At 42.5% G+C, this 12,946-nt stretch overlaps 1 protein-coding gene across 1 annotated transcript in view; it reads left to right on the top strand.

The window, feature by feature from the left end:
• Nucleotides 1-12,946, top strand: part of adamts17 (ADAM metallopeptidase with thrombospondin type 1 motif, 17) — a 177,456-nt gene that overhangs the window by 123,988 nt on the left and 40,522 nt on the right. Inside the window, exon 15 of the mRNA XM_039000368.1 lies at nt 11,354-11,511. Within this exon, the coding sequence (XP_038856296.1) occupies nt 11,354-11,511 (158 nt within the window). The remainder of the gene's footprint in view (nt 1-11,353; nt 11,512-12,946) is intronic.

Genomic DNA, 12,946 nt, shown 5'->3' with positions numbered 1-12,946 from the left:
CGTACTCCTCTCCCTCCCCCTCTCCCAGCCACTCTTCTTCCTCTCTCAGCCACTTCTCTATCTCTGTCTGGGTCCATGTTTACATTACAGTACAGCATTATTCCTAAAATGTCCCCTTTTGTATAGATGGTAATGAAAGTGAAAGACTAACACCTGGGTAGGTGTTCAGCTACAATGGGAATCAGCTGTGGTTGGTCTAATTGTTTTGATAGCATTTCATTTTTAGATTTAGAACGTATTTCAATATGGTATTACTGTAGAAATGTAGCAAATTGCTGTCTTATTCAATTTTGTGTTATGTTAGGTTTTGAACTTCAGTTTAACAGTTTTGAAAAGAGTATGTAAACATGTGCAAATTGGCCTGTAGGTACATAGAGTTTTGGTGGTTGTTGTGTCTGAGTGAGGAAATAATTCATGAAATGTGTAAGATGTAGTCATTGAATGCATTTTGTGCCAAAGCAATGAAAAATAAAATAATATCTCAATTAAATGAAGTGCATGTTTTCTGGAGAACAAAGGAGAGTTAAAAAACAAAATCTGAAAGCACAGAAAGTCACTCTGGGCCATGCAATATTAATGTATAAGTCACTGTGGGCCATGCAATATTAATGTATAAGTCACTGTGGGCCATTTAATATTAATGTATAAGTTACTGTGGGCCATGCAATATTAATGTATAAGTCACTGTGGGCCATGCAATATTAATGTATAAGTCACTGTGGGCCATGCAATATTAATGTATAAGTCACTGTGGGCCATGCAATATTAATGTATAAGTCACTGTGGGCCATGCAATATTAATGTATAAGTCACTGTGGGCCATTTAATATTAATGTATAAGTTACTGTGGGCCATGCAATATTAATGTATAAGTCACTGTGGGCCATGCAATATTAATGTATAAGTCACTGTGGGCCATATAATATTAATGTATAAGTCACTGTGGGCCATGCAATATTAATGTATAAGTCACTGTGGGCCATGCAATATTAATGTATAAGTCACTGTGGGCCATGCAATATTAATGTATAAGTCACTGTGGGCCATGCCATATTAATGTATAAGTCACTGTGGGCCATGCAATATTAATGTATAAGTCACTGTGGGCCATGCAATATTAATGTATAAGTCACTGTGGGCCATGCAATATTAATGTATAAGTCACTGTGGGTCATGCAATATTAATGTATAAGTCACTGTGGGCCATGCAATATTAATGTATAAGTCACTGTGGGCCATGCAATATTAATGTATAAGTCACTGTGGGCCATGCAATATTAATGTATAAGTCACTGTGGGTCATGCAATATTAATGTATCAGTCACTGTGGGCCATGCAATATTAATGTATCAGTCACTGTGGGCCATGCAATATTAATGTATAAGTCACTGTGGACTTTGCATCAATGAGAGAAATTACACTTTCTGTCTCTTGAAAATGCTTTGAACTTTGGCACAAATGTTGTGAGAGCAACTCATGAGACACTGGTGCAGGTGTCCATTGGTGAGCCTGGAGCGATATTTGTTTTGAATAAAGTTCATTGTGGAGAAGGCTGATTCACAGCTGTATGTGGAGCCACACATGGTCAGGATGTCTAGTGCCAGTTTCTTGAGAACAGGGACATCAGCTGCAGGCACCATCTTTCCATCTTTCCCCAGAAAGTAAGACAGGGTCACAAAGCCACATTTTCTTGCAGCTCAATCAACTCCATTTGCAGTGATGCAACTTCTACCCATCTGAAGATCTGTTTAGCTTCCTCTGACAACATCTACCCGTCTGAAGATCTGTTTAGCTTCCTCTGACAACATCTACCAGTCTGAAGATCTGTTTAGCTTCCTCTGACAACATCTACCAGTCTGAAGATCTGTTTAGCTTCCTCTGACAACATCTACCCGTCTGAAGATCTGTTTAGCTTCCTTTGACAACTTCTACCCATCTGAAGATCTGTTTAGCTTCCTCTGACAACATCTACCCATCTGAAGATCTGTTTAGCTTCCTCTGACAACATCTACCCATCTGAAGATCTGTTTAGCTTCCTCTGACAACATCTACCCGTCTGAAGATCTGTTTAGCTTCCTCTGACAACATCTACCCGTCTGAAGATCTGTTTAGCTTCCTCTGAAACTTTTTGTGACTAAGATGGTTCTGGATGACCAGCAAGCAATTCTCTTCCAACAGTGAAATCCCAGGCCCTCGTCCCCGCAGGAGGCCTTTTGCCTTTTGGTAGGCCGTCATTTTAAATGAGAATTTGTTCTTAACTGACTTGCCGAGTTAAATAAAATTACAAAAAAGTAATCAAAGCTAGCTTTAAGGTTCTCCATCAGCTTCTGGATGAAATTGACATGGTAGGGAACATCTTTGTCTCCCTGCGTTTGCACCAGAAGATGGGGGAAGTGGACAAGTTCTCCCTGGAGATCATTCTTGAAAAGCTCCAATTTCTTCTGGAAAGCCCAGACTGCTGCTATCATATCACACACTGTGTTGTCCTGCAGCTTAACATTCAGTTGATTGAGGTGTGATGTCATGTCTGTCACACTGTGTTGTCCTGCAGCTTAACATTCAGTTGATTGAGGTGTGATGTCATGTCTGTCACACTGTGTTGTCCTGCAGCTTAACTTTCAGTTGATTGAGGTGTGATGTCATGTCTGTCAAAAATGCTGCTGTTTCCCTCTTCTCGTCATCAGAAAACTGAGTTGCCTTGTCACTATTTTGCTCTGATAAGAAAGCTTTGATTTCCTCCTGAATGGCCCAGAATCGTTCCAAACCCTTCCTTCACTGAGCCATCTGACATTGTGCAGTAGTAAGTCATCAAAGCTGGCATTAGCCTCTGTCAGAAAGCCTCGTAGCAGGCGGTGTTCTTGATCAGTTTCATCATCGTTGTCATGACCTCAGAATACTCTTTTACCAGACTGGCACACAGGACAGATTGATGGATGATTTGATGTCAGGACAGGGTGGTCCTCTTTCAAACGTGTAACCAGTCCCCTCCTCTTCCTGTCATGGCTGGAGCTCCGTCTGTGGTGATGGAGACCACTGACTTCAGATCTCTCCCCTTTTGGTCAGCATCCCTTTGACATCCTCTCCCTGTGTGTCTGCTTCTAGATTTGTTAAGCCCAACAGCTCATCCCACAATTCCGTCTTTGTTTCATAATAAAATCTGACAAACAACAGAAGCAGGGCATTATCAGTGTTATCTGTTGAATCAGCCACAGCTAATGAAATGCTTGGTGCATTCTGAATGACCTCATCAAGTTGTGAAGTCAAATCTTCAGCTAATATTTCATTTCTCCTCATTGCTGTGGAATCAAATCAAACTTTATTTGTCATGCCGAATACAACAAGTGTAGACCTTACTGTGAAATGCTTACTTACAAGCCCTTAACCAACAGTGCAGTTCAACAAGAGTTAACTTCTTTGGGCTGCAAGCCCGAAGCCGGGCACAATATGACAACAGCCACTTCAAGTGCAGGGTGCGAAATTCAAAAGATATTTTTTAGAAATATTTAACTTTCACACATTAACAAGTCCAATACAGCAAATGAAAGATACACATCTTGTGAATCCAGCCAACATGTCCGATTTTTAAAATGTTTTACAGCGAAAACACCACGTATATTTATGTTAGCTCACCACCAAATACAAAAAAGGACAGACATTTTTCACAGCACAGGTAGCATGCACAAAAACCAACCTAACTAACCAAGAACCAACCAAACTAACCAAGAAACAACTTCATCAGATGACAGTCTTATAACATGTTATACAATCAATCTATGTTTTGTTCGAAAAATGTGCATATTTGAGGTATAAATCAGTTTTACATTGCAGCTACCATCACAGCTACCGTCACAAATAGCACCGAAGCAGCCAGAGTAATTACAGACACCAACATGAAATACCTAAATACTCATCATAAAACATTTCTGAAAAATACATGGTGTACAGCAAATGAAAGACAAGCATCTTGTGAATCCAGCCAATATTTCCGATTTCTTAAGTGTTTTACAGCGAAAACACAATATAGCATTATATTAGCTTACCACAATAACCAGAAACACAAGCCATTTACCAGCAGCAAAAGTTTGCGATCGTAACAAACCAGCAAAAGATATATAATTTTTGACTAACCTTGATAAGCTTCATCAGATGACAGTCCTATAACATCAGGTTATACATACACTTATGTTTTGTTCGAAAATGTGCATATTTAGAGCTGAAATCAGTGTGCTAACGTAGCATCTTTTTCCCAGAATGTCCGGAATGTTTTCCCAGAATGTCCGGATATTTTTATGACACTCAACTATTCTGACCAAATAACTATTCATAAACGTTACTAAAAAATACATGTTGTATAGGAAATGATAGATACACTAGTTCTTAATGCAATCGCCGTGTTAGAATTCTAAAAATAACTTCATTACGACATCCAGCTTAGTTATAGCGAGAGAGTGCCCAAAATCTGGGCGCAAACTAATAGTACACATGTTCGACAGATATATGAAATAGCATCATAAAATGGGTCCTACTTTTGATGATCTTCCATCAGAATGTTGTACAAGGGGTCCTTTGTCGGGAACAATCGTTGTTTGGTTTTAGAATGTCCTCTTCTCCAGTCAATTAGCACGGAAAGCTAGCAAAGTGGCGCAAAGCTCTCCTTCGTGAACAAACGCAGACAAAGCAACACGCCTAACGTCCCGAAAAAAATTCAATAATCTAATAAAACTATATTGAAAAAACATACTTTACGATGATATTGTCACATTTATCAAATAAAATCAAAGCCGGAGATATTAGTCGTCTATAACGACAGCTTTTCAGAAGGCAATACCAGGTCCCTTCTCGCGCGTTCCAGAAAACAGGAAATTGGTGTCACGTCATGCCAAGAGCTTTTATTCGACCTCAGATCATGTTATACACTCCATTTCTTCTCTCACTGCCTGTTGACATCTAGTGGAAGGCGTATGAAGTGCATGTATACTAATACATATCAAGCACATTTATAGGCAGGCCCTAGAACAGAGCATCGATTTCAGATTTTCCACTTCCTGTCAGGAAGTTTGCTGCAAAATGAGTTCTGTTTTACTCACAGATATAGTTCAAACGGTTTTAGAAACTAGAGAGTGTTTTCTATCCAATAGTAATAATAATATGCATATTGTACGAGCAAGAATTGAGTACGAGGCCGTTTGAAATGGGCACCTTTTATCCAGGCTACTCAATACTGCCCCTGCAGCCCAAACAGGTTAATCAAATATTTACCAAATAAACTGTAGTAAAAAATAAAAGTAACACAATAACATAACAATAACAAGGCAATATACAGGGGGTACCGGTACCGAGTCAGTGTGGAGGCTATATACAGGGGGTACTGGTACCGAGTCAGTGTGGAGGCTATATACAGGGGGTACCGGTACCGAGTCAGTGTGGAGGCTATATACAGGGGGTACTGGTACCGAGTCAGTGTGGAGGCTATATACAGAGGGTACCGGTACCGAGTCAGTGTGGAGGCTATATACAGGGGGTACCGAGTCAGTGTGGAGGCTATATACAGGGGGTACTGGTACCGAGTCAGTGTGGAGGCTATACACAGGGGGTACTGGTACCGAGTCAGTGTGGAGGCTATATACAGGGGGTACCGGTACCGAGTCAGTGTGGAGGCTATATACAGAGGGTACCGGTACCGAGTCAGTGTGGAGGCTATATACAGGGGGTACCGGTACCGAGTCAGTGTGGAGGCTATATACAGGGGGTACCGGTACCGAGTCAGTGTGGAGGCTATATACAGGGGGTACCGGTACCGAGTCAGTGTGGAGGCTATATACAGGGGGTACCGGTAATCTTTATTGTTTACCTGCAAACAAGGTGTCAGCAACTTCACACATGCGTTCTTTTACCATCTCAGCGTCAGTGTTTTCCCTAAACCCAAGCTATCCTCAGTGAACGCTCCGTTGCACGTTGTTGGGCTTTCAGGGAATTGACATGGACTTTTTGCCTCATATTGGGATTTGAGTTGTTTAATTTAAGTCTGATCTATATTACTATGCTTGGTGTAATGACGCTTAACATTGCCACTTTTCATGAGGGCTACGGACTCGCTGCATATCAGGCACATTTGTTTTGTTCTGGTTGTGGGGAGAATGCATTTTCCGTCCACTCGCCATCAACTTTAATTTTTTTGAACAAGCCATATTAACAAAGATACTGGTAACTAAGCTCCTTCTATCTGTGATATTAACATTTGAACCTCAGTGAAATATTTCTGTTTCTTTCTGCCTGCTTGTTCCGAGGTGTTGTGGAGGATATTTACATTGATGTGATTGGGTAAGACATGGGCTCTTGCATTTAACCACACGATTGGATTAGACGGGGCACTAGTAGAGGTGGGGGTTGCTTTGAGAGAGTGAGAGGAAGAGAGGTTGCCGAGTTAGAGAGGCCGTGGCGCCCGGGTAAAATTTGAAAGCTGTTTAAAAGAATTATTGATTGACTTTTATATAACTACTGTAAATGCTATGTTGTTTGGTACGTATTGACTCTTCTCTGGGTCTGGATCCAGACCGCCGTCTGCCAGTTGAGTTTGGCTGCCCCATACAGTCTTCAGCCAGTGCTAAAACATTCTGCACTGTCTAGCATGTTTTGTTCTCTGTCAACTCTGCAGGGAAATTTGAAAGCCCATAAACACACTCATTTGTCAGCCGCTTGTAAAGTGTTTGAACACTTCGCTCTTGTGGTTTCCTTTTGAGTGTTCTGACAACAGCTATTAAACATTTTTCTAACCGTTAAGTGCTTTGTCAACAGGAAGGGTACACTGGGGACTTGAGACATCAGTGGCGTCCAATTCTAGTTCTGTGTGTAATGATAGGACAGGCTGGGATCCTCTCTAGTGATAGGAGGGAGTTGAGGGATGGAGGGAGGAGAGGTGAGGAGAGGAGGAGAGGGATGGGGAAGAGAGGAAGGGAAGTAGGGAGGAACGGAGGGAGGGAGGGAGGGAGGGAGGGAGGGAGGGAGGGAGGGAGGGAGGGAGGGAGGGAAGGAAGGAAGGAAGGAAGGAAGGGAGTAGAGACTGAAAGGCTAGCCACTCCCTTTGAAAACACATCTGGTAATCTAAAAAAACACTCCAACACTACTTCCTTTTGTACAGTGTGAGGTATGTCTCCACCACCTTTTATATGGTAAAGTTTCCCCAAGTCGCTGATCTTGGGTCAGTTTAGGATGTAGGTAGAGTTATTAAAGTGACTATGCATAGATAATAACAGAGAGTAGCAGTAGCATAGAAGGGGGCGGTGCAATGCAAATAGTCTGGGTAGCCATTTGATTAGCTGTTCAGGAGTCTTATGGCTTGGGGGTAGAGGCTGTTTAGAAGCCTCTTGGACTTAGACTTGGCGCTCCGGTACCGCTTGCCGTGCGGTAGCAGAGAGAACAGTCTATGACTAGGGTGGCTGGGCTCTTTGACAATTTTTAGGGCCTTCCTCTGACACTGCCTGGTATAGAGGTCCTGGATGGCAGGAAGCTTGGCCCCGGTGATGTACTGGGCCGTACGCACTACCCTCTGTAGTGCCTTGCGGTTGGAGGCCGAGCAGTTGCCATACCAGACAGTGATGCAACCCTTCAGGATGCTCTCGATGGTGCAGCTGTAAAACCTTTTGAGGATCTGAAGACCCATACCAAATATTTTCAGTTTCCTGAGGGGGAATAGGTTTTGTTGTGCCGTCTTCACGACGGTCTTGGTGTGCTTGGACCATGTTTGTTGGTGATGTGGACGCCAAGGAACTTGAATCTCTCAACCCGCTCCACTACAGCCCCATCGATGAGAATGGGGGCGTGCTCTGTCCTCCTTTTCCTGTAGTCCACAATCATCTCCTTCGTCTTGATCACGTTGAGGAAGAGGTTGTTGTCCTTGCACCACACGGTCAGGTCTCTGACCTCTTCCCTATAGGCTGTCTCATCGTTGTTGGTGATCAGCAAACTGTTGTCATCAGCAAACTTAATGATGGTGTTGGAGTCGTGCCTGGCCATGCAGTCGTGAGTGAAAAGGGATTACAGGAGGGGACTGAGCACTCACCCCTGAGGGGCTCCCGTGTTGAGGATCAGCGTGGCGGATGTGTTGTTACCTACCCTTACCACCTGGGGGCGGCCCATCAGGAAGTCGAGGATCCAGTTGCAGAGGGAGGTGTTTAGTCCTAGGGTCCTTAGCTTAGTTTTGAGCTTTGAGGCCACTATGGTGTTGAACGCTGAGCTGTAGTCAATGAATAGCATTCTCGCGTAGGTGTTCCTTTTGTTCAGGTGGGAAAGGGAAGTGTGGAGTGCAATAGAGATTGCATTATCTGTGGATCTGTTGGTGTGGTATGCAAATTGGACTGGGTCTAGGGTTTCTGGGATAATGGTGTTGATGTCAGCTATGACCGGCCTTTCAAAGCATTTCATGGCTACAGACATGAGTGCTACGGGTCGGTAGTCATTTAGGCAGGTTACCTTAGTGTTCTTGGGCACAGGGACTATGGTGGTCTCCTTCAAACATGATGGTATTACAGACTCAGACAGGGAGAGGTTGAAAATGTCAGTGAAGACACTTGCCAGTTGGTCAGCACATGCTCGGAGTACACGTCCTGGTAATCCGCCTGGCTCTGCGGCCTTGTGAATGTTGACCTGTTTAAAGGTCTTACTCACATCGGCTGCGGAGAGCGTGATCACACAGTCGTCCGGAACAGCTGATGCTCTCATGCATGTTTCAGTTTCTACTTGCCTCGAAGCGAGCATTGAAGTTATTTAGCTCATCTGTTAGGCTCATGTCACTGGACAGCTCTCAACTGTGCTTCCCTTTGTAGTCTGTAATAGTTTGCAAGCCCTGCCACATCTGACGAGCGTCGGAGCCGGTGTAGTATGATTCGATCTTAGTTCTGTATTGACGCTTTCCCGGTTGGATGGTTCGTTGGAGGGCATAGAGGGATTTCTTATAAGCTTCCCGCTGCTAGAAAGCGGCAGTTCTACCCTGGTTAAGCTTAAGATTGGGAGAGGAGAAGCTGATCCTCGGTCTGTACCTAAGGGAAACTTGTGAAATACAATGTGTAGAAAAGGAAAAGAGAATTTATGTTTTTGTAGAGCTAGTAAACAACACAGTGATGACCATGGAACAGTGATGCTAATATTCTAATGATGACCATGGAACAGTGATGCTAATATTCTGATGATGACCATGGAACAGTGTAACGGTTTTCTTCCATTGGTGAAGGAGAGGACCAAAATGCAGCGCGGCTAGTGTTCAACATATTTAATAAACAAAGAGACGAATACGTGAACACTATACAAAATACAAAATAACAAATGTGAAAACCGAGACAGACCTATCTGGTGCAGAACACAAACACAGAGACAGGAAACAATCACCCACAAAATCCCAACACAAAACAAGCCTCCTATATATGATTCTCAATCAGGGACAACGATTGACAGCTGCCTCTGATTGAGAACCATATTAGGCTGGACACAAAAACAGACAAACTAGACACACAACATAGAATTCCCACCCAGCTCACGTCCTGACCAACACTAAACAAGCTAAACAAGCAAAAAGAACTCTGGACAGGACGTTACAAACAGTGATGCTAATATTCTAATGATGACCATGGAACAGTGATGCTGATATTCTAATGATGACCATGGAACAGTGATGCTAATATTCTAATGATGACCATGGAACAGTGATGCTAATATTCTAATGATGACCATGGAACAGTGATGCTAATATTCTAATGATGACCATGGAAACAGTGATACTGATATTCTAATGATGACCATGAACAGTGATGCTAATATTCTAATGATGACCATGGAACAGTGATGCTAATATTCTGTTGATGACCATGGAAACAGTGATACTGATATTCTAATGATGACCATGAACAGTGATGCTAATATTCTAATGATGACCATGAACAGTGATGCTAATATTCTGATGATGACCATGAACAGTGATGCTAATATTCTGATGATGACCATGGAACAGTGATGCTAATATTCTAATGATGACCATGGAACAGTGATGCTGATATTCTAATGATGACCATGAACAGTGATGCTAATATTCTAATGATGACCATGGAACAGTGATGCTAATATTCTAATGATGACCATGGAACAGTGATGCTAATATTCTAATGATGACCATGGAACAGTGATGCTAATATTCTAATGATGACCATGGAACAGTGATGCTAATATTCTAATGATGACCATGGAACAGTGATGCTGATATTCTAATGATGACCATGGAACAGTGATGCTGATATTCTAATGATGACCATGAACAGTGATGCTAATGTTCTAATGATGACCATCAGACAGTGATGCTAATATTCTAATGCATTTTAATTTAAGTTGATTTAACGATGTGGTTAAACACATTTTGAAAGATCTGAAGTTGTTGTTTTGTATATAGTTAATATTATGTTCCTGGGCAGTTTAATTATGGTTGAATTATTTTCAGTTCCATGTAAATCTGTAAGTTCATAGACATGCAGTAAAACAACCGTGTTTAGAAAGAGTCCATTCACTGTGGTTTTCTATTTCTCTGGAGCTCTCTCTGGTCGTCCTAATTAAAACAACATGCATTTGGAAAACCTGGCTCAAACATTCAATTCTTATGGAATGTCTCACAGTACACCCCAACAGTCTCTCTGTCTCGCTCTCTCTCTCTTTATTCTCTCTCTCTTTATTCTCTCTCTCATTATTTTCTCTCTCTCTCTCTCCACCCTCGCTCTCTTTCTAATGCATTACCCAACAACCTTAAGTCAAGCATCGCATGTCCACAGGGGATAACTGTGGACATGCGGTGAGGTAGTCTGTTTGCTGGACTTCACAACCTCCACAGTCTCCACATCAAGGGACACTCTCTTAGTTGGAACCGACTGGGTCTCTGATGCTGTGCTTTCCTGTGGTTCAGGCACTGCGAGAAGTAAAACCGCACTGACCGGGGTTGGCTATTTGGAAAGCAGCCCATTTGGGCATCAAAAGTCCTTTTCAGAGAAGTGTGTGTTCACCTTGCCTGCCTGCTACATGTTCATTGTTTGTTTGCTCCTCTTTAAATTAAACATATATATATTTTAGGGTAGAGACATGGTTTGAATTATGGGTTTGAATAAAGGTAGTGATTTAAGGGGAACAGTCAGAGTGGGAATTGAACCCGACAACCTGCTTTTACAGTTTGAGCACACAATGCTATAAAGGTCTGGGCATGTTGGTGGAGACTGTGGTATGCTTACGTTCAATGGAAGTGATAGGGGCAAGTGATAGGGAACCATCTAACATCAAGTTGTCCTGAACTTCCTCTTAAATTAATTCTACGTCCTGCTTGTTCCAGCAATGAAAGACTCTACCAAGAGGTCCATCAACAGTGACTGGAAGATCGAGCTTCCTGGAGAGTTCCAGCTGGCCGGCACTACAGTGCGCTACGTCCGGAGAGGACTCTGGGAGAAAATGTCCGCCAAGGGACCCACCAAGACCCCGCTGCATCTCATGGTAAACCTATCATATAGAGAGAGATGGTGTGTGTGTGTGTTGGGGGGAGGAGAGAGTGTGTGTGTGTGTGTGTGTGTGTGTGTGCGTGTGTGTGTGTGTGTGTGTGTGTGTGTGTGTGTGTGTGTGTGTGTGTGTGTGTGTGTGTGTGTGTGTGTGTGTGTGTGTGTGTGTGTGTGTGTGTGTATCCCTATCATGTAAATGCATGTTGAGCTGATGCATTTACCCTCCTCAGTCTACTCCACATGACAGAGATCAGAGAGGGACAGAGAGAGAGGAAGAGATAAAGAGCATGGAAATTGGGCTTCAAAGGGAGGAAGTTGGTGTTAGTTTAAATGTAATCTTTATTTAACTAGGCAAGTCAGTTAAGAACAAATTCTTATTTCCAATGACAGCCTACCAGGGAACAATGGGTTAACTGCCTTGTTCAGGGGCAGAATGACATATTTTTACCTTGTCAGTTTGGGGATTTGATCCAGCAACCAGGTGGGTTATTGGTCCAACACTCTAGCATCTAGGCTACCTGCCAACCCAAATGGCCCTCTGGAGGCATCATGTGATACAGATGTAGTATCTTAATTTGAGCCAGTTTGCTACAGTAGGGAAATATTCCTGCAGCAACAGGAAATGTCAGTTATTATGTGGATTATATACAAACATTTGTAGGGATTGATACATTTTTGGTAATGGAAAATCAAGTCTGAAATATCAAAGTGGAAATGTTCAAACTTCAGATGCCCTTTTAAACCTTAAATGCACTACAAGTTTTACATTTCCTGATCAAATGAAGATCATACCACAGGAGGTTGGTGGCACCTTAATTGGGGAGGACGGGCTCGTGGCATTGGCTGGAGCGGAATAGGTGGAATGGTATCGAATACACCAAACATATGTTTTGATGGCATTCCATTCGCGCCGTTCCAGCCATTATTATGAGCCGACCTCCCCTCAGCAGCCTCCACTGGATCATACATCTTTACATCACTGGCAGGGATTATAGAGAATGAATGAATGCTCCCTCTCTCCTCCATCTCTCCTCCATCTCTCTCTCTCTCTCTCTCTCTCTCTCTCTCTCTCTCTCTCTCTCTCTCTCTCTCTCTCTCTCTCGATTCAATTCTAAGGGCTTTACTGGCATGGGAAACGTGTTTACATTGCCAAAGCAAGTGAAATAGATAATAAACAAAAGTGAAATAATCAATCAAAAATTAACAATAAACTTTACACTCACAAGTTTTAAAGGAATAGACACATTTCAAATGTCATATTATGGCTATGTACACTGTTATAATGATGTACAAATAGATAAAGTACAAAAGGGAAGATAAATAAACATAAATGGATTGTATTTACAATGGTGTTTTTTCTTCACTGGTTGCCCTTTTCTTGTGGCAACAGGTCACAAATCTTGCTGCTGCGATGGCACACTGTGGTATTTCAC

This window comes from Salvelinus namaycush, chromosome 1, assembly GCF_016432855.1.
Source record: "Salvelinus namaycush isolate Seneca chromosome 1, SaNama_1.0, whole genome shotgun sequence".
Taxonomy (NCBI): Eukaryota; Metazoa; Chordata; class Actinopteri; order Salmoniformes; family Salmonidae; genus Salvelinus; species Salvelinus namaycush.
Note: the sequence above shows the minus strand (reverse complement) of the source record. Positions and strands in the feature narration are given on the sequence as shown.